This window comes from Etheostoma cragini, chromosome 9 (assembly GCF_013103735.1).
Source record: "Etheostoma cragini isolate CJK2018 chromosome 9, CSU_Ecrag_1.0, whole genome shotgun sequence".
NCBI classification, from domain to species: Eukaryota; Metazoa; Chordata; class Actinopteri; order Perciformes; family Percidae; genus Etheostoma; species Etheostoma cragini.
In genome coordinates, this window is record NC_048415.1 from 13,555,589 (window position 1) to 13,580,212 (window position 24,624).

At 39.3% G+C, this 24,624-nt stretch overlaps 1 protein-coding gene across 3 annotated transcripts in view; it reads right to left on the reverse strand.

Annotated features, from left to right (window-relative positions):
- Positions 1-24,624, reverse strand: part of pex5la (peroxisomal biogenesis factor 5-like a) — an 86,462-nt gene extending 61,838 nt beyond the window's left edge. For all 3 annotated transcript variants that reach the window (XM_034881923.1, XM_034881922.1, XM_034881921.1), the window contains exon 1: positions 24,100-24,624. In XM_034881923.1, the coding sequence (XP_034737814.1) occupies positions 24,100-24,120 (21 nt within the window). In that variant the 5' untranslated portion in view covers positions 24,121-24,624. The remainder of the gene's footprint in view (positions 1-24,099) is intronic.

Sequence of the window (24,624 nt, forward strand, 5' to 3'; positions counted from 1 at the left end):
TAAAGCCAGTAGAACAAATGGCAAGGAGACCTGCAACCCTCGGGCTGGACCATTTCAGGTGCTCTGCAGTAATATGATCTGATCCGCTAGCTTTATTATCAGCTAGCTGTGTGAAAGCTAGATAGATCTCATTGGCTGTAATTCCAACTGTTTCACTATTGACAACATGGTCAACTTTACACGGTTCGCTTTTAACACAATTAAATAGGTAAAAATAATGTTGCCTCCACAACTCTGTCAGCCCCAGGGACTCCCTCTATGTTGCATGGTAATGATGCACTGTCACTGTTCAGATCTTTCACCTCCTTCCAAAAGCCAGTAACATCACTACCAATCAGCTTTTCAGCTCTTTTTTCTTGCTCATGTTTGTTGACATAACGTAGTGCATATTTATAACTTGCATTAGTACGCTCTTTGAGTTCCAAGACTGGCCCCTCTCTCAGCCTGCCTGCCTGAACCCAGACCTCAAATGCAACCTTAGCTTCAGCGTGATAAACTGCCACATATTTATTTCAACCTGGCTTGATGCTTTGTCTTTTATAAGGATAAATAAATAATGGCCTGCTAGCCTCACACGCAGATACTACAATCCTTTCATACATAGTACAAAGGTCGTCACTGTGAGAACTTATGTTAAAATTTCAATCAGAACACAAAAAAGCATCCTTGGGCAGAGATATATTGCTCAAAAGTACATCAGATCTACCGCAGTATGAGCACAGATCTTCATTAGGGACTTTAGACCATGCCAATTTAGCCTTACAAGCCCCATTAACCTCTTGAGACATCTCAGGAAGGCTAGCGCAGTCAAGACATAATAAAAGGAATGTGATCAGACATGGATGCCCCATACACAATCTCTATTGAACTTAGGCTAGAATACACATCAGGAGTACTGATGCAGTGGTCAAGCCATGATGCGGTGTGCCAGGCCTCACTTTCATAAGAGTAGCTATCTGCAGGTAAGAGCATTTGGCTGAATAGTATAAAATTATTATCACAGAACTGTAGCAAATGCCTAGCAAATGACAAACTCCTGTCAAAGGATCAGCATTCATATCTCCCACTACATAAACACTTGTGGGATGGGTACCAGAAATAACAGTTAATGAAAGCCAGTCTATTCAAGTATTCATCTTGATTTTGATGTGACTCATATGATATGTATTCATTCAGGATAGCAAACAGCTTATTGTTAATAGATATCTGGACAGCAGACACTAATTACAGAGTCCAGCTATTCGTGCCAAAGGATAGCCACGCCTCCTGCTATTCGTCCTATCCATCCTATTTCTAAGCCTGAAGTTTAACTGCATGTCTCCGAGTGCAGGCCTCACTGTACAAACGCTCCATCTTGCTCAGCAGGTTACAGACATCCAGATTGTTAGCATGTCACATGATTGTTAGCATGTAGCATGTAAATAATGCACCTAAAATACAAACTTGATGAAGGGCGTTCAACAATTGCCATTATATCAAATCAAAAGCCAGGTGCAACCTAGCTAACAGGTGAAGAACACAACACAATCAATAGCTAACTTTTAAATTCGCAAGAACTATAGCCCGATACCTCAACAGGCTTAAATGAACTGACAACATAAGTCATACAACTTACAGTTCTCAAGGACACATGCAAACAATCTCAACTGATTATCCTCCGGACAGCTGACAGCTAGTCCCTTTTCTTTTTTCTCACTTTTCTCTCTGTCTGGCGTGTGCGCCCTCTCGTGGTGTGAGGCGTGTGTCCGCTGTATTTTCCAACATGCAGTCACAATCACACCTGATAGAAGACCTTTTGTACAAAACTAAAGTAACGACCCAATTTTGTAAAATGTAAGGAGTAGAAAGTAATGAAATTTGTTAAAATGTAAGGAGTACAAGTAAATAGTAAAGTAAAACTTTCTGAAATATCAGTTTGACACCTTTAGTCTGAATCATTCTGAATAGTTCAAGGCAAACAAGCCACGCAATATACGTATATGTTTATGTAACTCGCCTGCAAATAGTTATGTTTTGCTGCACACCATATTTGTCCAGTAGGTGGCAGTGGTGGTGCTGCAAAGGGGGGAAACTGCTTCATTGATTATTGGAGAAGACAAAACAAACATAAAGGTAGTGCAAGGACAGTGAGCCCAAGCTATATTTAGATTTTCCACACTGAGTAAAAAGTTTTAAAAAAAAATAACGTTGAGAGCAAGTTAAAAGGTTTTTTACTTTTTCCCACCACACCTACTTCTAAGGAAGGAATAGCAGAGCAAAGGGTCGAAATTAAGACAAGAAAATTCCTTGTATTCCTTTTCTCCGGTGGGTGTTTTACATGTGTTCGACATTTGGGTTACTAGCAGACATACAGTGGGGCTTGTGAGTTTGGGCACCCCTGGAAAAATCTCCAAAAGGCATCAAATGACGGATTAGACATTTGTATAATATGTCACAAAAAGTTAGAATTTATTTCCATCATTTACACTTTCAAAATAACAGGAAAAAAAATGTCTTCTAAACGGAACAGCCACACATGTTCTGTAAAGAATAGGTCTTTAAATCAGACAAATAGCAATTAAAATCCCTCAAATTCAAAATCAATTATAAGATTATACAAAAAAATAATGTCATGTTGAGTTAATTGTGAACCAATCAGCTGTTAAATCAGGCGTTTCCCAGCATGTCCGTCTGGGTCTTGCAGTCGATGAAAAGCAACTGCGCTGCCTGCGTCTCAGGATTGCGGCCGCCTTGCTCTCGTAAGAGTATTGTTGCCTACGTGTACATGATGTCAGAGCAAGTCGAAATCAAGTCGGCCACAAATCTAACCGCCATGTGATCGTCGGGGATCGATGATGCGCAGACCTGTCTCATCTTGAACGAGCCTAATGACTTTGAGAGACAATGAGGGTGGTCATGATGGCAAGAGAGCATGACTGAAGGATGAAGGCAGGTGATGATGGCTGGGCGTTAACACTCACCCTCAGTGTGAGCTCTCACTCTGCCTCTACTTTAACTCTCTCCCCCTTTGATAACTCCTCATATCCTAGCAGAACAAAAGCCCTCATAAGACCCAGTGCCAATTTCCTCTTTCCCCATTAAGACAAAATGGTAGAGAAAGAGGACAGTGCAGAGCCAACCCAAGTCATTACTTACACTATAACTGTGTCAATACTTGCATCTTGTCCTGCAGCTGATGCTAAGGGATGGCAGTAAAAGGAGGTTCCCCTCTGTGCATTGAGCAGGAGGGTACAGTAACTTGATTACTAGCGTATGTCTGGAATATGGCATTACCTTTCATGCTGCAGATTGGTCTCTCACTTTGACCCTCCAACTGTCCTAGTCTTTCTCTCTGGATGAGTTTCATATCATTGTGCTTTGTAAGGAGCTGTCATTCCAACAGCTACTAGGCAGCTGTCTGCTCCTGAGTGACTTAATTGAAAAATGTGGCTTTCTGTCTTCTTTGTTTATTACTGTTCTACTCCATCAGGATGGGTTTTGATTTAATTATCAGCCTACAATGCGGGATGCAGATCCAGCCGCCTTTCAATTACATGATGATGTTGCTGAGTACAGTATACCACTGGAAACTATAGCTGAGATTTGCACAGCGAATCAGGGCGACCCTCTGATGCGTTAACTTAAATTAGAAAATTGGCTACAAAAGGTCAAAGGTCAACTTCACTGTCACATCATAATGTTATGCACAAACATTTTTGTGGCCATAAATCATACGCTTAACTCAGAAGCAGAAGGGGAGATTGTTAACATATTTCACAGTTGGTCAAATGCTGAATTGCTCAGTAGTCTTGAAACATGGTGGTTGTATAGATCTGTGCTGCCAGGTTGAGAGTGTTAGAGAAGCATCCATGTTTCACCAAAAGTACACTTAATACCTTTTAATTAATTCCAAAGTCTTTAATTTCGATACTTCTAAATTCTTATACAAATATGTTAATGTAAACATGGCTTCATAGACATTAGACATTAGATCATAGATACAGTAACATAAGACCAAGTATCCAGTCATTTTAGCAGCTCTCTGAGGCTCTACTTAGGTACAGTAATGCTTTGAGCTAAATGCTAACATCAACATGTTAATATACTGCTGTTTAGCGGGTATGTTTGCCATGCTCACATTCTTAGCTTAGCTAGCTTAGTTAGCATGCTAACATATGCTAAACAGCACAGAACACAAAGTAAATCTGAGGCTAATGTTTTGCACATATGTAGTCATAAACCAAAGAACTGGACAAACTGAAGTTTTGAACTGAGGGTACTGCTAGATTAAACATTAAGTGATCACCAGTATTACAGATAATTTTGAAGGGAAACATGATTTAGTAAATCAATTGCCATGGCAATCCACCAAGTACTGGTAGTTGAGTAGACATTTTACTGACCATAAATGAAAATGTGATGGTGGCACTGGAAGAAATTGTCAGGCGATCACCATAGTCAGCAGTATTTATCTCCTGTATACCATGAAAACATCTACTATTTTCCTTAAAACAATCCAGTAGTTGTAGTAGAAGTGGTATAGAGCCACACCACTAACTTGGCAAACAAATACTCCTCCTTGTCTGTTATCCAAAGACAACGTTCTTCATTGTCAGGGTTGATAGACATCTATTACCACAAATGACCACATTCGAGTGTGTGCTGTTCTGGCCAACATTAGTTTTCTCACCAGAATGTTGATCAAAGCAAAGCCTTTTCTTACTTAATTTACGACGTCCTTTTAACACCACGCGCACGTACCTTTAACCAACTGTTAAACACACACACACACACACACACACACACACACACACACACACACACACACACACACACACACACACACACACACACACACACACACACACACACATCAGGTTTCACAGACACAGACCCATGAGGTCCATGTTACCTTGAGTGACTTTGCCCAATTAAAGCTTTTTGAAAGCAGCGGCTGCAGGAACAGAGAATTGTAGGAAAAAGCAAGGGGGAACGGGACATTAATGTGCGAGCATCAGCACCACGCCAACCTCCCAGCCTGCTCATCATGACCAATTTCTAAGCCGATCCTCTTTTTTTTTTTTCACAGTCTTACATGCCAGTCAGCTCGGATCAAAGTCCAATCAATGTCCTCAGTGAGGATACTGAGCAAGTTATTTCCTGATTGCTAGCATGTGTGGGTCACTGATTACAGCCTTAACAAACAATCCAAAAATTAACCCCCTGTGTTCTCCATTCAAGTTGAAAAACTTATCAAGTAAGATGTAATACATGTACAGCACACAGATTCGGATTTGATTCAAATTAAAAATGAAAGGTAGTAGTCAGGCTTTTAGTGTTGCATGCGTTACCAAGCAATCCTAGGTCAAGGATAGGTCCCCTGTTCCTCTTGCCCACCCTAACTTGATTAGTACTGTGTCACATTCCACAGACTTTACCTCTCTGCTGTCACCCAGCCTGCCTCTTGTTCACCGGTCCTTCACTGGAATGGAACAAGGCCCTGCTGCGCAAACGAGATAGGCTGCCAGTAATGGCTTATTGTTTGAGAATGCTCACCCATGCTGTGAAAGGAAACATTTCATGCCACCGCACGAAACTAAGGAGATTTTGTTGAAGCTGCCAAATTTGTGTCATATCCTCGTCATTTTTTTTAAAATATGTAAATGGCTGCATCTGAAGAGCTTCCCCTTCTTAACTTTTATTTTTATTTTTTTTATTTTTAAATTTCATTTTGATCAATTTAAGATTTCTTGCAGAATTTCTTTAATTCCTCAGTATGACTAAAACAAAATTTGGCAGCTTGAACCAAATCTCCTTAATTTCATGTTGTGGCATTTCTTTGCATTGTAAGTCATTGTACTCTAAAGGGAACTGACAGTTTGTTCCAGTCAGGCATTTGTCTACAGAACTTAATCTGGACCAGCGCCTATTTGGGCAGATACTGTTATCTATAAAACTGAGCCAAGAAGCGTTTTGGACTTCCAGTGCACGGACAGATCCAAGTGATTAAGCAAACATTTAAAAAAGCAATTAGTCAAACCAGAGAAACACGAGGCAGAATTACACCTTAGACTGCCAGCATCAGCTTTTCAAACTTTTTATTAGAATGTCTGTTTTTCATGCATTTTCTCTGTAACACACATTCTCTTCATACACAAACACATTGCCCTTTATGAAATAGCTTACACAGAAATCAAATCCAGCCTTTTTATCATCAATAAAGTGATGAATTACAGGTTTTTGAAAGCTGCTTTTAGACAAGGTTTCTGTTTTTAGCAGCGCTTTATGTTTGAACAACAACATTAGTCATGTGGGCTGGCAGTGGCTGTTGACACAGTCTTTTAGTTATGCAGTAATATATTCACTTTATCTCATCAACTGAGCAAAATATGCTGAATATGAGATTTCACGGGACATCTTTACTGTAAAATATCCACCAGAGGAACAATGCTGGGGTCTTTCAGCTTAGAAACTTTAAGGAGTTATAATTACTAAGTTTATAATTGTTCCATTTCAAGAAAAAGCCAGAGCCTCAAATGTTATGCAAACTTCATGTAAAGGCTCATCAATAGGGAACATTAATCAGCCCTCGCTGCACTTAGCAAATCATTTGCGGATGTTTTGAAGGCATTTACTGAACAAGTTCAGCAAATCCATTGCGAGAGAAGTGGATACCTAACATCCCCTTTGAAGTTGAATATTAAATGAGTTTGAATATTATAGCTGCTTGTCTGTTATAACATGTTTCTGTGGACACAATGAAATGAATAAATTTGTGGACAATGATGTTGTACCAATGCAATGTCATTTCAATTTAAGAAAGGGTGCAGTCAACCATCTAATTCATCACATTGTAATAGTACAAATCTATCAAGCTTAAGGCATGACCCATAGAGAGGTGTATGCCTTTTAATAGGAATGACCAGCTATTATACATGGTTCTCTTTTGTAAGAATGCTTTACAATGGGCAGGAATTTCTTTGCATTCTTTGTGTGTGTGTGTGTGTGTGTGTGTGTGTGTGTGTGTGTGTGTGTGTTAAAAAGAAACCGTGACAAAGACGGAAAGAGGGAGAGACGCCCACTGGCAGCTCATCACCCCGTTCACCACAATCGCAAGGAATCCGTCAGAAGATAAATGTCCTCTCACAGTACCATTGATCTCAATGGAGGCAGGATGCCATCTAACTCAACATGGCAAGACATCACTGACTACCACACAGGTCAATACACAGCCATGTTTATCTGTCTTTCAAAAAGCCAAATCATAGAGGTGATGTGTTATCGTTCAGTCTTGGCATCTCACTTTTCAGATTACATGTTTTAACAGTCTTTACTTAAAATCAACAGTAATCCCTTCTGAAATAGTAAAGTTAATCAAACTCTGATCAAGGGTCACTGTGGCCTAGCACCATTTATTGCAAGTAAAGGCAGAATCACATAGCAGTGCCAGTTTTACGTCTTGTATCTTTTGGCAGGACTCAGACCAGACTGGATTTTCCCCCTGAGCTTTTTTTTAGAAGAGGACTGATGTCCCGATATGGCACTAAGCCGAACATCACAAAAAGCGATTTTCGGGAGACCATGGCCATTCATGCAGAGCAGATGTGCAAGGTGAGATACTGACGGCAGCTTTATTGCCAGTTATTTCTAATTCTCTGCCCACTGGCTCACTGGGTTTTATTTGCTGTTGTTCTGACAGCTTTTAAAGCCGATTTAGACCCTGTGTGTTTTGTCTTTCCCCTCAAGAGGTTTGTCTTCGATGCTAACTACTTTCAGAACTAACCAGCAGCCAGTCACATCAGCCAGCCAAGATCGCACTATTTATTATTTATCATCAAACAACTAATCAGCATGTAATTAGGATTATCTATTATAATTTCACCCTTTAGCAAACACACATACAGTCCGACTTCTACAGATGACCTTTCATGCCAAATTATTGAATACTAAGGTGTGCTTATACAAAGTTATTTTCAATAACTTTAAAATCCAGTTTAAAGTTATTGACCAAAAGCATCACATTCAACATGCTGTGCCACTGTGCCACTTCATAGCTTTGCACAAAGCATGGGTAAACTTGGTAACGTAATTATTAGTTGCTTGCATAAATAAGTGAGAAGGATGTTTACTGCATGGAAACAGATATTCACGAAGGACAAAAGGCAGGAATTCCTCATCACAACATTCACAAGTTTGGAGCAGAGGCTGGCTTTGTGCCTGAGTATCGATCAGGAGAGCTCAGATTCCATAATAGCCCGCCATGTGTGTTGCAAATTTAGGTTCCTATTTTTAAAACTGAAGCCCTAAACAACTCCTTTTAGTTTATAATTTTTATTGTCTAGTTGTTGGTGACATTACTTACATCAATCACGAGATCTGCTTGATCTGGCTTTGGACCCTTAAACATGATGATTTTGATAACAGACTAAAAACATCATGACCAACCAATCAGGGCAAAGAGCACTTTTGACTGTTGTGATTGATGATTTTCTCCTGTTGAGTCCCTCAAGTAGACTAAAGTGGTTCTTTCTGATGAGAGACAGATTCTGCTGTTGTAGCTTTCTTTATTTAAAAGGCAGACTTCCAACTCAAATCACCAAGCTGAGTAGTTCATAATCAAAGGACAATTTCTTTGCTGGTCATCTAGATTGGGCTGTGTGGATGGAGGGTGCTCTTCAGACAAGATTGGATGTGGACAACAGTTCTGATTACTCAAGGGTCTGTGAGGCACACTTAATCATGTCATACAGCTTAGCTTTCTACCATCTCTTACCCTCTGCCAGACTGGAGAGTTTACATTTTTGGCTGCCTTTCGAAAACTTTGCGCAGCAAATGAATGTAGAGAGGAACAAACTGTAATAATGACCATGCTGTGAAGATAAAACCATCTCATCTCAGATAGGAACAATACATTTTTTTTTATTACAGTTTCCGTCTGTTATTGGAGTTAAAGCTGTTGGCAGGAAAAGATGCTGCCAACAGCGCAGTGAAAATGCCACACATTATCTCGCTCTTCAAAGCATGAACGCATCCTCTGTTGTGCACAACAAACTGATTTACATTAACAAAAAAAATATTGTTAATAATGCTCCGACAGGATTGATGGTGTTGGAACCTGCTGGTGTTTTTTTGCTATATTATGCATGACTCTGGATACCTCTGAGTTGCTAATTTGATTTTTACAAATGCGTTCACCGCTGTCGGTCATGGATATGTGGAGCAATATCTCTGCAAAGATTTTGTTATTAGAAGGATGGATTGGAGTTAATGAATCTTCTAATACAATTTACAGGATCTGTGCACACAAAGTAAGAGAGGAGCTACTTTTGACTTTAAAATAACACAGATGAAAGGAAGAATCCCTTTGGCTCCGTACATTATAACGCAATGAAACGAAATGATTGGTCAAATAACTGATGAGTTTAATCAATTTTGATATCTGTTTAAGTAATTTTTCTCATGCTGCCAGCATGTCATTCAAACACTTTGATCCCATAATCTATTCTCTTGTGCCACTATGGGTTAAACATTTGTGGTTGTGATTGGACTACTCTAACCATTGAATTAATTGCTGTAAAATTTGCTATTCCTTTTCAATAGAGGATAAATTATAATTACTATTAGCTGCTAAACATCGGCATATTAGCATTGTCCTTGTGAGCATGTTAGCATGCTGATATTAGCATTGTCCTCAAATTTGCTGGGTTGAAGTACAGCCTCACAGTGACTAGAAAGCTGTATATGGCAAAGATTTACTGGTTCTGGCTCCTCAAATATTAATATTGGCTGTTTTTCCTTGCCCTCTTTTATTGGGAACTTAATATCTTTGGCTTTTGGTTGGACAAAACAAGGAATGTGAAGACTTCATCATGGGCTCTGAGATATTGTGATGATCTTTTGTTTTCTGGGGAAATTGATTAAAGTGCTGTTTTTATTATTTTTGCCCAAACCCTTGACACCCTGCCTGAGCCAAATCCAGTTTTATTGTGCAAATGTAGCTTTACTTTTAATGGTTTGAAAAGCGTGGTAGACAAAACCAAGTCCAAACATTCTTTGTGACCGTCACAAAACCGTACTAATCTAACCTGCTGTTGTTTTGTGTCAGTTCTTTCTGTCATTCTCAACAACAACACACTTCTGTCTTCTCTGTGTCTTTAGTTCTCCCGGCACCATTGTTAAAGCTCTGACTGACCTTTTCTGTGGCAGCCTGTCTAACTACCCTGGGGTATATGATAGCCAGGGGATAGGCTTTAATTGACATGATAGCATTCTTGAGGTGTGTAAGGTGAGGGAGTGGAGTAGGTAAGGAAAAATGTAGGTTACGCTCCTGAGTGGTCTTTGTCATCTTAACTCATGAAGAGACATTACCAACGTTGAGCAGTGATGGGATAGGAGACAGATGAATATCTCGCTAATTTGAAGTTTTTCCTTTTTCAGCAGAACCACTACAGGAGGATGTGATCATTCTTTTTGCTCTAAAATTAGGTTGAAATATTACTTCAGAGATGCAGTGCCTGTGGCCAAAGAGTATCTGTTGAAAAGTAATTTTGAATTTCTTTAGTAGAACCGTTTTTCACTGCCTGACTGCACATGATTGAGCCCAAGTGTTTTGCACGACCTTTACATCAGAACGTATAGATTTCTCTCTAGTTGATTTGGAAACAAACATTGTCAAGCCTGATAAAATACTTCACTGGCTGCTTTAATTACTGCAGACATGCTACTCTTATCTCAACAGCTCACTTATCTTTGGTAAACTGAAACAACATAAATCTTTTTTTCAGCTCTAAAGGAACTTGAGTGAATCTCACTTTGCTTCTTGACATTCATTCTATAATACATTAAACCGATTTTGGAAAAACATTCCTGTGATCCATTATTTTAAAGGCTTTACATTCACGAGATGAATCACAGAGTTTCTAAGTAGACCAGAAAAAGATAGTGTATTGTGATTTATTGTCTCTACTTGAAGTTTATTTCCATTCTTGTGAAGCTTCCTCATAGTGCAGCTCATGGTGTGCATTGGTGTGTTGGTTTCCTGGCCTACATGATTGAGCCACGTTACGTTTTTACACAGAAGGCATTAATGAGCAGCTACTTTCCAGAAACAGATAGTTGTTTAAGAACACTTTACACAGTATTTTTTCCCCATTAGATTCTGATCAGTTTAACATTGGCTGCATTATTAAATCCTACATCTTACATCAGATTAGTTAGTGATGTTATCATAAAATGAGCTAGCCAACAAGTTCCAATCCTGTGTTAATAGTTCATTCATCTCTGGGTATATACTGTACATAAATGTCAAAATTATGGTATAACATGTGTTTTATATCAAAATTGCCCACTTCTCTGTAAAACATCATATTACTCATCTTGAATTCAGGATCATGTACATCATTTATCCAATCAATTTTTGTGGCAACTAGCTAACCATGACCATCTTATAAAACCATTCTTCGCCATTAACTTGTTAGTCAGAACAGTTAGCAGAACAAATTTGAGAGTCAGAGGTATGTATGCTGGAAGCTAAAGAGACTAAAACTTCTGTATATGCTAGCATCCTCATGAGGGTGCACCCACCCACACCCAAACATTCTTTTAAGGACACATCTTAATGGAGAATCTTGGTACTTTGACATCTGCTTCTCTTTCTGCGAAGAAAAGACATTTTTTCTAATTAGAAAGTCACTGGGTCTAACTTTGGGACTGACTGTGTCAAATAATGAGTGAGTCTTCAGTGAACTTCTCCCCACCTCTTAAAACATAAAAGTTTACCCGAGCGTGGCGCTTAACTCCCATCTGGCCTGGTAGAGCTCCGCAGTGAAAAAACAGTAGAGGACAGTGGGAATCTCTCAGATGGATATCTTTTTCAGTTTATAGCTCCGTGTTGATAATACTACTTCAACACTTGACAATTGACAGATGTATCTTAAGTAATTGAGCCTTATTGTGCATAAATTACATTTCCCACAGTAACCATGATTACAATATTTCATTCAGAATCATAGCCAATGAACGTTGCCACTGTATAGTGCCAGGTGTGCTGTTACCCCCAAACGCAGAAGTATAAATCCAGCATGAATATGTATAGCACCATCATCCTTCCTACTGTGCTATTTCACTGACTGCCACTTCTTTCTTTTTGTGGCACCTTTGCAGAGGGATAACATCCCTCTCTTGCTCTTGCCTACTTGTATTTTAAGACATCTTGCTCACTTTACAAAATTTCAAACCAGTCAGACAAAATGTCCCCTTATGAAATAAAGTCAAATTAGTCCCTCCTGGATTTTGTGGCCTTTTTTCTTTTAGATTGTTGCGGCCCCAAATGCCAAATGAGACCGAGAAAGTTGCAAAAAATATGTTTGTTTTTTTGTACAGTTATTTAAAAATAAAACAAAACCTGTTTTGAGGAGAATGCAATTACTCTAGGGTTTTCCTAGTAACCTTACCAATAAGGCTGAGGATGCTGCAAATGAAAATTGCGGGTGGATTCAAGACAAAAAAAATAATTTATTGAATTATTCAAATTTTGTCTGTTAGTAGCTTTTTGCTCTTTACATTTTTAATTTCCTAACCTGACCTGGGACACACATACGGTTTAATTAAGTACTTATTGGAATTTAACTTATCATTGCATTTACAATAACAAGCGTAGCTGTCCTCAATTTAGGCCATCCTGTACGTCTCAACTCCGGTTTTTCCTACATCCACCGCGTGCGTGCGCGCCAGTCGTGGGGGGGGACTGAGTAGCCCCGCTCGCTGCAGAGAGCTGACAGGATTGAAACAGCAGCCGCTTTCAACGGCTTCAGAGTGAAAAATTGTTACAGCGTAAATTGATGTTAAAATGTATACAGGTTGGCAGGACGGTCAGAAATGTTATGCACAGTCTGAATTGACAGATCCACAGATATTTGAGTCACAAGCATCTCGTCTTCATATCAAAAACAAGGAAATGAATTTGGCGACGTACGTGTGACATCAACCCGTTCTCACTCCCACTTGGTCATTGGCTCTCAGGGTCACATACTGATACAAAGTCTGGCACGTGGGCCTGTCAAATCCTTGAGGGACTGTCAATTGTAATGACAGCCTGAGAAACTGGGGTGCCCAGGTTTGACATTATTTACTACATATGGCATCTCTAAATGAGTCACCCTATTTGAAATAGGAGAAAGAGGCAAGGGAGAATGTTCAACATAATCAATCTAATCAATTCTCTGTGTGGGATGATCCGACACAAACATACCACATACAGCTGGAACACCCCAAAATAGCAACAGACTGGACTCTACATTACTTTAGTCTGGATCAGTAGAAGTGCAAATACACTGGCAATACTCTGGTAAGAGCAAATTATGTTTAACCATGTATATCTAATTTATATAGCTCATGTTACTGTATTTTGTGAACCATTACTTCATTTAATATTGAATTTGGAATTTTAACTTGAACTTGTTCCACCAAAACAAGTTCCTTTCCAAGACCATTTTGCTGAGCCACCGTTGCTGCGTCTGAAGCTTTGCGCCGGCCAAGACAATTGGAATGCAAACAACCCAGAGGTTTTTTTTTACTCTTACCACAGAATGTATATATGGTGTAGCCAGACCTTACTCCACAGCACTGTAGAGATAGGTCAGCAATCCCCAAACTGATACACAGACCTTGGATGCAAACACAGAAACACCTATACTCTCATTGCCTCTGTCAGTGAGGGATTACGCTGAGAAAGAGCAATGATTTGGAAGATACAATAGAACAACGTTCATCTTGTCACAAGTGATGAGGGTTGTAGAAATAAATAAGTAAAACAAGGACATAAAGAGGGGAGTATTTTGTCTTGCTGTCTTTGGCATCGTCAACGTATTTGTTCCCAAATAACTAAAATGTCATATCATATTGAAATACTTGTTTATCTACTTCAAGGTAGTTGTTTCCACTGAAAATGCTGTTCCACTGTTCCTCCTCCTTTCTCCCCGTCTTCATATCGCTTGCTCACTCTCCACATGAAACTCTCGCCCTCAGAGTCCAGCAGCTATTTGCATGTTTTGCTTAGAATCTTTCAAATTGTAATAACGAATTTGCCCAGAAAAAGCTGACTATTAAACATTTTTGAATTGTAAGTAGTTTAAGATAAGATAATAAGCCTTATTGTCACTATGTTACAAAATATATATTGTCATGTTTCATGTTATTTGTTTTCAAGTCTTTCAAGCAAGGCAGCTTTATTTGTATAACACATTTCAGCAACAGGGCAATTCAGAGTGCTTTATGTAAAACATCAAAGAGCAGTTAAAAAAAAAGTGTATATATAAAAACAGATAATACAAGATTTTAAGCCGCTATTGAGGGACTATGTATGCCGTTGTTATATACCGTACATGTAATCCACCCATAATCCTTGCTGTTCTCACAGGACTGACTTTTTAATTCTCATTATATGCTTACATATTACAATATAACTTCAGTAACTTTTTATATTTTTATAAAATATAAAAACAGATAAAATACGAGAAGGAAAGTTAGTGCGGTAGAAGTAAAAAGACTATTTAAAGAAAGGCGGCATCGAAAAGAGAAGTCTTCAGCCATGATATAAAAGAAAAGAGTTGCGGCGGACCTGCAGTTTTATTCAGTTTGTTCCAGATGTGTGGAGCATAAAAAGTAAACGGTGCTTCCCCCTGTTTAATTTCGACTTTTGGGACGGAAATCAGACATGTCCCAAACAACCTTAGAGGTCTGCGTGGTTCATAATGTAGCAGCAGATCAGAAAATTAAAGAAATCGTGATCTCGATGAGACATCCTAAATAGATAGTGTATAGCCATTTAGCTGTTGGTTCGCTTTGTATTTCTGCTGGCAGGTATTTCATTGTACTTTAATTTCAATTAAATTTAATTAAATTTTAATTATAGTATCAATTCATAACAAGAGTTAGCTCAAGACCCTTTACAGATAGAGTAGGTCTAGACCACACTCCAGAATCGACAAGGACCCAACAGTTCTAGTAGTTTTTTTCTCCAGAGCAAACAACATTGCGACAGTGGCGAGGAAAAACTCCCTTTTAGGCAGAAACCCCGGACAGACCCAGGCTCTTGGCATGCGGTGTCTGACGACCGGTTGGGGTTAAAATGAAGAGTGGCAATAACAGTCCCAAAAAATAGTAGTTTGTATTAGTTCTTTCTAGTAGTTCGTGGCATAACAGGGCGCTGTGGTTATTACAAGGCACAGCAGGACGTAGCTGGGAACCGCAAATCTTGACAGGATATGACTTTAGGGTTAGCAGGGTTTTTGACTTCTCCCTTGGCATGTGAAGGAAAAATGAATCACACATCCATGACTTGCCTTGTTACCTACACTTGTGTGAACATGCCCCATGCTCATGGGCATACAGCTGCCCACATGCACACAGTAGCAGGCAGGTATATTTTGTGCATCTTGAAATCCCAAACACATAATATATGAACACACATGAGCTGAGATGCACATGCAGTCAGATTGAGGCATGTGAGACTGCTCCAGGCGAGGAGTCGGTCTGCTAATAAAACCTTCCTGCCTTTAGACCTCTCAGCTGGTGTATCCTTGAACTCTGCATACGTCCCATCTGTACTCCCAGCTCTTCTGTGCTCCGCTCTGCAGCCCAGCACTCAACTGCTGCCAGAGAAGTCATTAACTGCATGTCTCATAGGTATTTATAGAAATGCATGACAATTCCCTCTCACCCGCTTCCAACAGACAAACTAAGCACAATAATTTAATGTCATGTTACACTACACTGGATTTGAGATACAGTAAGTGAACAACTCAAGGAAAGTGGAATAACTTGACCTTCCCTTTTGCCTCCTTTACTTCTTCACTTAGAGGAGCAAGTGCTGTAAATCCATCGGCCTTTAAACGCTAAACAAATTCCACATTCACAAATTCTCTGTCTTTGCAAATTTTAAATTGCCACATTTTTCAGCTACAGTATCATTATAGCAAAAAGCTATTGAAAGTAATTTAAGCCAAATTACAGCATGAGAGGGAGGTGATTGGTATTTGTGGGTACACACTAATTGGTGTAATAATATGCAGACTTCGTTTTTTTGCAGAGCGTCCTGCAATTATGTGATAAGATCACAGACGTGAGAGAGATGAAGAGCTCTTGTGTAAGGCTGAGGGTGAGAGTTGCTAGGTTCAAACCCAGAGGCAGGATGTCGGGAGTCGGCAAATCAAAAGAGGAGTATGTCTTGCTCCAGGTGCAAAAACTGATTCTCCCAGCAGAAACTGTGATGAGAATGAGCCATGATGAAGACAAGAGCAGTGTTTCATTTGTTCCCCATGTTGCTTTTGGATATATCCTCACACAATGTGTAGATCTGTTCTCACTATTCAGTTAACAATATCTGCTGTATCCTACAAAGCAGAAAGAGAGAGCCATACATAGCATACATGAGTATCTGTTTAAACGGCATTAAAAGCGATCAGGCAGCAGGAAATGACTTACAGTAAATCCTCTGATCAAGTCCTCATCTGCCTGTCCGCACTACAAACGCGCTGACTGCGCATGTGCTAGGGGGGTGAAATGGGCGCTTGTTTCATGTACTGCATATGTGTGATGTATTCCCTGTCCTTGAACCTATTCTCGTTAAGCTCCACATTTTCTCTTTTTGACTTTTTATGTTGTTCAACCAAATACAACAAACAAGAGAACGAGAAAGTTAAAGGGTGGTGGGGATGTAAAACAGCTGTCAGCAGTGGCAAAATGAGTTTTTTTTTTTTTTTTTTTTTTTTGGGTGCATTGCAAGAACATTGCAGCCTAAAACATTTGGTAGGAGATGAACCTGAACTTATAAATGTACCGCAATAGACACAATGCTGTCTGTCAATGGGAGACTGTAATGATCCCCTGATATTTCCTCTTTGCTAGGGTTTTCAAAGTCAATATGATTAATGCTCTGGGGGCCGTGGATGTCTGTACAAAATCTTGGCAATCCATCTAATAGTTGTGATATTTCAGTGGTAGACCAACCAAAAGACCAACATTGCCATTCCTGGAGTCATGCTGATAGTGGGGTAAAAAAGGCCATAGAGTTGCTACTTTTCTTTGTTTAATAGCTTTGTAAATCTCGTTGAGTTTGCACTGTTGATTAGATTAAACACGATATTTAAAGATTTCACTTAGGTTCTGGCAATATGTGATGGTCTTTTTTCACTATTTACTGACATTTTATAGACTTAATGCTTAAACAATAAACAAAAAAATAGACAGATAAGTTGCTAATAATAATGTATCATTGCTATAAGAATATAAATGAATAATAATAAAAGTAAAGTTCAAGAAGAAACAGCCAAAAAATCTTTTTTAGTTCAATTTGCACCACTATCTGATATAGAGACACAAACATAGTGTACAATCTGTGAGTTTAGTACCTTAACAAAGGAGGGTATGCACTAATTCATCAATGGGAAGTCCCTTTTAAATATCTCGGTGTACATCTGCTCACATCTGCCACGGCGAAGTGCATGTTTGTTTATCAACAGCTCTCATCCATGATAGCTCATATCACCCCAGAGGACCAAACACATGCTCTCTCCACTGCAGCTCTGAGACGCCTGGTTTCTGGAGCAAATTAATTCCCAGTTGGAGAATGACTATTATGAATGGGTTGGGCAAGAGAGATGGATGGGCTACCCATTCTTCCGCACAGCCCTCTGCTCCCAGTAGCAAAGATGCTGGGGCTGTCCTACTTTTGTGGGAGGAAAAATATGGCTTTGTATAGTAGCTCAGGGGACTCTCCATGTGGGGCTGCTGTGTTAACTGACTTGGAGCACAAAGACACCCAGAGGAAATCTCTCAGCAGAGAGAATGATGTAGAGCTGTACAGCTGCGAATTTGGGTGTTATACATTGATTATATCCCTTCCCAGATACAGGCATTGTGTTTGAGAAAGCCTAATACACTCTGTTGACATTTGTGTGTGTGTCTGTGTGTCTATAGTTCAGGCCAAGTCGGTCCCATGACTTTCCCCCAACGTTGTTGTGTCACTTGTCACGCCTCTTTAGCTCCCGGAATGCCAGCATGCTATCTAAAATCACACACTGGGGAAGCATTATGCCCGCATTGTTTGGTTCAGTGTAAAAAAACACAAAGCTGCCGTAATAGCGGATATTCTTCAGGTCAGTATCGCGGAATCTCTGTGTTAAAGGGGCTTTTATTTAAATGTAATGTGTTTATTTAAATATTGGTTTAAATCACTTCCTTCCATACCAAACAGGGTAAACCCAGAACCAACGTAATTTAATGAAGTGTTTTTATGTATGTATGTGTATCTATATATATAATATATTTGTATACATATATACATACATATATATGCGTATATGTGTGTATACTGTATAGACGTGTATGTACATATACTATATATGTATGTGTCTATATATGTATGTGTGTGTGTATATATGTATGTGTGTGTGTGTGTGTGTGTGTATGTATATATGTATGTATATATATATATGTGTGTATATATATATATATATATATATATATATATATATATATATATATATACACACACACACACGTGTATGTGTGTATGTATAATTGCTGATGCAGTGTGTCTTAATGATAAATGGCAGTAAGAGAAAATCTAAACCATAAAAATTAACAACAGGATAGAGTTGCAATAACTACGCAAAATGTAAAAAGGTCTCCCTTCCTTATTAGATTGTGGTAACCTTTAGCAGAGCATCAGCAATCCGCCAATAACTATTGCAAGATGACTAATAAGCATTTATATTTTAGGATATATTGATATACTGAATAATGAGGGAAATAACAGAGCACACTTTTATTCATAGATTAGAGAAACAATAACTTATTGTTTAACTTTAGTTAAACAACATTTTGTTTTCAGTTCACTTTAATGGATAAATGCTTCATTTTGGGTTTATGAAAGTAATTAGTCAGTCGCTGTTAGCAACTTAAATAGTTACATTTTCTAACAGTCACTGAAAAGTTTACATTACCCTGCTTTGTGAGGGACACAATGACAGGACATTAATACTCAGGAAGCCAATCTCATCATTTCAATCTTGTCACAGCTCTGGATTTTAAAACTTAAACCAGGATTTTAGTCATGGATTCTCAAGCAGGGAAGAGAGATTAACATGAAGTTTCACACACATACCTGCACACAGACACACACTCCTACTGTCAAACTTTGACAGTAATGAACTGTAGCTCAATGTATGGCAAAGACACAGGAAGTCCTGGGTGAGGTATTCATCTCATTAAGACAGCAGGAATTTGTGACGTGAAATAATGGCTGAGGACAGATAAGGGACTTGAATAAAGCATAAATTAAATAAACATAAATAAAATGACTGACTTTGTTTGAGTACCATGACAATAATATTTGCCTTTTTCTCCTCCTTCCACTCCCTTCATCCCCACTTGTCCTATCCAGTTTCATCATTCACACCCACATCTGTCCCCAACATTCATTTTTTCATTTTTAATGATTTTATAGGATGGGTGTTAGGAGAACGCAGATGGCAGTGAATGGCAAAATGACCAAATTCTTGTAAGCAAGAATAACAAACACTCAATCAGCTTATAGGGCAACTGCTGCTGATGTATGCTTGAATCCCTCTTAGTCCCCCTCTAGTCTGCTTTATGAGCTCCATAAGCGGCTCAGGGCCTCTATAGAGCCTAACTACCCAACCAGGGAGGGATTCCCATCATGCCCCCCGCTGTCACCAGTGACTCAGGACTGGATGCCATCCACCTTTGTCAGCACAACGGCACAATGGGAATCCTTTAGGTTGTTTATCTGATTTATTCAGCTTTTAACATATTTGTGAGCAGAAAGAGACATACAGTATATAAAGCCCCTTCAAATAATATCACGTGTGAACACCGGACTTTTTCTAGAATGTCTGTAAAAAGACGGAGGGAGCAAGACTAACTCCAATGCTTGTTTCAGACCAAATTCTGCAAAATGTAGATCACCACCTAACCTTCCAGCGCAGCCAATGAGTCTGCTACAGATCTGAATGTAAATGATCACAAACAGTCCTTTTCTTGCCTGGTATTCCCTGTCTTTTTTTGCCATGCTTGAGAGTTTTACCGAAAGTCTTTTTTTATTTGCATAACTTAATTCAGAGATGCACAAATTAACATTTCCATTGGTCTTCTTTGCAGTAAAATTGCCGACAACATAACTGCTGCCTTTTGCCAATAACAGAATCCAATTGGGTCGTCATCTGGTCAAAGGTGAACTTCAGCTGCAAACCCTGCCTGAAAATCTCCTTACTCTGAGTAGTGTCAAATTTGTGCTTTAACATTTTAGTGGTACTCATTTCTCATTATTTCCCTGGATCTACTGTATGCTCCAAACTACAGCGACTGATCATCTTTGGACTTCTAAAATCTTGTAGAAATTTAGTTTCCTTCCCCACTGCACATCTCTAACAAGGAGAGCAGCACTGTATGTGGAGCTTTTGTTCTAGCCGGATACCACCTGATTTAACTCATTACCCTGCTCCTGAAATAGTCAGGCCTATTAAATCACTCTTAATCATGACCATGGTTCATTAAATCAAGGAGACTTTGAAACGGTCTCTGTGGGAAAAGACCCCTATGTCACGCGTGTAGCTGACCACCACAGCTGTGCAGTGAACAGTGGAGCTTTGGCAGACTTAAATCAGAGGTCACAAATGATCGCCTGGTCAACTGTGCAGCTAGGATTAATGAGTGCTTGTATTATGGTGTAAGGTACATGCTTGCATAGACTCCTGCTGGTTTTGTGGTACCTGTCTGTCAACTGGTTAATTGATGTGCTCTGTTGGTTGATTATTCTGCATCTCTTCAAAACGTTTTCTTCCATTTAAGCAAACTAATTTTTCTTTCTAGCATTAATTTGAATATTTTAAATCAGTAAGACATGTTATGTTGCATTCCATGAAATCACATCTGATTATGATAATTAACTGCATTTTAATGTGTCAGTATCAAGACTTTCCAGGATGTCAAGTTGGTTAAAGACTCTAACAGGGCTTTGGTGTACAATGAGGAGAAAGCAAAATCCCAAAGGGATGCTTTCTGTTGCAAAAAAAATATACATTCCACTATAACAGAACATAAATCTGGATTCTGGACTCTTTTCTCAACAATTTAATATTGTATCAGTAGCCTATTTACTTTTGCAGAGTTCTGGAGGGCAACCTCTTAACAAATAGTCTTTCACACAATAAACCAAACTGATTCAACAAATCAGGAGCTTAATGAAAATATGGTGTGTATTGACTGAGATGCGGCTACTTCTGATCAACGACAGCATTCATCCAAGTTCTTCCCCGGGGAACTTGGTATACAGTAATCAAATTAAGTAATCATGTTATGCTTAACAGAACAAATATCCAAAGGCCTTGAAGCATCACTTCCATTAATCCAGGATGTCTTTTATGCACACAGTACAAGTGCTCCCATAATTAGATTCACTGTACACATGAATACCGAAGCAGGGAAACCACTACAACAATTACTCTGCAATCTGTAATGTCACAAATGGAAAAGTGCCATCTGACGGAGTATGGATGGAAACAATCTCAAGTTATTTCTTATATGTAGTACATCAAAGCATTTTGGTTTGATAAAGATGCCATGCTGAATCAGCTCAACTCGCAACATTTTAAGTTGCACCTTCACAGGAAGATCAATGAGGCTGACATCTACACCTCTGAATTGCTTTTCTTTATCTGCGTCAATCAGTGTCATTTCCAACACTTGATACAGTAAGGTGATCCCCTTCTCACAAAAAATGGATGCACTTTCTTTTAAGCACAACACAAATTGGTAACTACTAAAAGATGCTGATAATAACTTTTATCCACACAAGCTTATAATACTTCTGAAGACACAAGTCCAGCATTATATTTCTGCCAAGCAGCACTGGTAACACCAAGCTGTGATATTACCCATAGAGAAGCCCAATCTCGCATGAGGACAACATTTGGTGTTCGTTAAAAACTAATACCAAGATTTTTGATCCACCCAATATTGTATTATTGTGTGCGAATCTGCAGCAATTATGCAAAAAGAGTATTTATGGAAATATCTTACGCTCAATGGATTACACCGCCACATTAACCCACACATTGGTGCACCCGTCAGTGAGAAACCAGAGGGTCAACAAATGGAAGATACCATGACAAACTGGTTAGGACATCCTTATCTTGTTCCCACAGCCAACCGCTTCCTGAGCTACACTGTAAGCTGACAAATCTTGCAGCCTGACAATGTAATGTTATAAAAAAGTACAAGTCTATCTACTTTGTGGAAGGAAATCTGATAGCACTGGTTATGATTGACTGAGTGAAGCTGCATCTCTTTTACATCAAGAAGTGTGTACAGTATGAGCTTTGTTTAAAATTCCAAGCAATGGAAACTCACAACTCCCAATGATTTATACCCGGAGACTGCATTCAGAGGTCACATCCACACAGTGAAATATAAAAAAGAAATGCACCCTCATCTAAATCTATAACTTTTGCACAAACCTCACAATGAGATTTAAAACGTGAAATACAAATAATGTGTTTGTGAGCAATTATTTTAAAATAGAGAGTTCCATGTTGTTTGGAAATATTCAAATTTGGTATACTTGTCCATAGCTGTTGACATAACATAACACCACTCATTCCTTACACAAACAATATGTAATTTCTACTCTATCTGACAAAGTTTTGGCTCATTACTCACAAATTTCAAGTAGCTCTAATTTCATATCCACATGCAGACTTGACTATAAGAAGAAAGTGTCGTAAGCAACAAGATAAATGCACACATTATGCAAGCGAGTGTAGTGGCAAAAGATCCGTTATTGACAGAGCATCTGCTTTGCATTTACTGGACATTTGCTGTTAAATTAGCCCCATAAAGAATTGAGAGGGAGCCGTATCTTGTTTCAATTATGATCTAAACATGGCACAGTGTAATGACTTGGATGCATGTGATGAAGAACATATAAAGTGTGATGTAATTGAAACATTATGAGATGGAACATGGAAAACCGTGATTAAAATGCTAAACGTATTTATTCTTAGATGACGTCTTTTACCATGACTCCGTATCGCAGGCTTCTCATTGACCTTTAAACAACACAACTGGGGTAATCCAGAAAAGAGCTGGTGACCGCCTTTCCATGCATTTTCAATGAATACTGCTGCCTGAGTAATATGTCATGAAATATTAACTGTTGGTCTTTAATGCTCCCGAGTACTGACTCAGGAGTGTTTTTTTTTTTTATTAGACTGCACTATCAACTGTCTGGGAGCTGAAGTTTCTCTGTCAACCAACAATTCACCCATCTAACATTATAAAGAGGCTATAATTAACCACTGAGGAAGGACTGTTTTCCATTATGAGCTAATTGTGTCCAAATGACAACGTGGGATTATTGTACTTTAAACGTGCAGTGTTGGGAAAACTCTGTTTATTTACTTTATGTTTCCAGCTTTCCTGTCATGTTTAAAACGTTTTGTGATTTCTTGTCCCCAACATTTGGTGTCTGAGTTTAGTTTTAGTCTCTCAGTAGCCACTGCAGTTTGCTATATGGAAATTTACGTCAGATTGCATGACGTCACGTGAGCATAAGCATGCACGTTAAAAAAAACTAATGACTCGTCCCCAGTGTCAAGGCTGCCCTGCTTAAACCAGTATAGGCGTACCTCCTGTTTACATTTGACAATTACCGGTAGATGCCTTAGTCTAGTTTCTCTCTCTCTCTCTCTCTCTCTCTCTCTCTGTCTCTGTCTCTGTCTCTCTTTGTGTTTTGTAATATAAGAGAATCATGTAGACTGTAGCTGACTAAGTAGAGTACGTGCATTTGGAGTTCTTTGGACATTTGTCCGCTGTGTTTTCCGAGCAAACCTCCCTCAAAATGACATGTCTCTGTTGTCAGCGTAGTGTTAGTTGATCTGCTGAAATCTCTACTTGCCTCGGACTAACCGTGATTACTTCACGTCCCTTGTGTAAAAATGCCCTTGGTATGAACTAGGCTGCATGTAGAAGTGCTCCCTGTTTACATCACTTCATTCGTTCTCATGGAAAAGGAAAAAACAAAAGAGGCTGGCTTCTTACCTGTAAATGCCCCTGGTACATATTGAGCACACAGTCAGTCGCGGATCTCTCCGTCAGCGTATCTTAAGACTTCTTCCAGACTTGTGAAGCAGAGAGTCAGACTGGAAGTGTTGACATTAAAAGCTGTAGCCTATCGGAGTTTTTGGACAGGAGGTCCAGAGGAGCGCACAGAGCGGAGCTGTCCTCCCCTCAGGTGCTGAAGCGGACTCTGCACTCATCCAGGATGTGTGTGCGCGGACACCGAGGCGCGCCGTGCGCCAGAGGAGTGCGTCGTCAGACCTCACTTTCACCTTTCCACCCAGTGTGCTGACGCTGGATTATGACAAGTAAAAGCCTTTTCAGTTCTTTTAAGAAAGAAATCACCGCGATGTAAGTCTTCAATCTTGCCGTTTCCCACGTATGTCTCCTTCCCTCTGTCTCCCTCTCTCCTCTCCTCCTCTCTGGCTGTGGTCTAAATGTTTTGACGCTCCTCGGGTTTCGCTCTCTTCTTATAGTGCGCTTCTCTTTCCTGTTTGCCAACTCCCT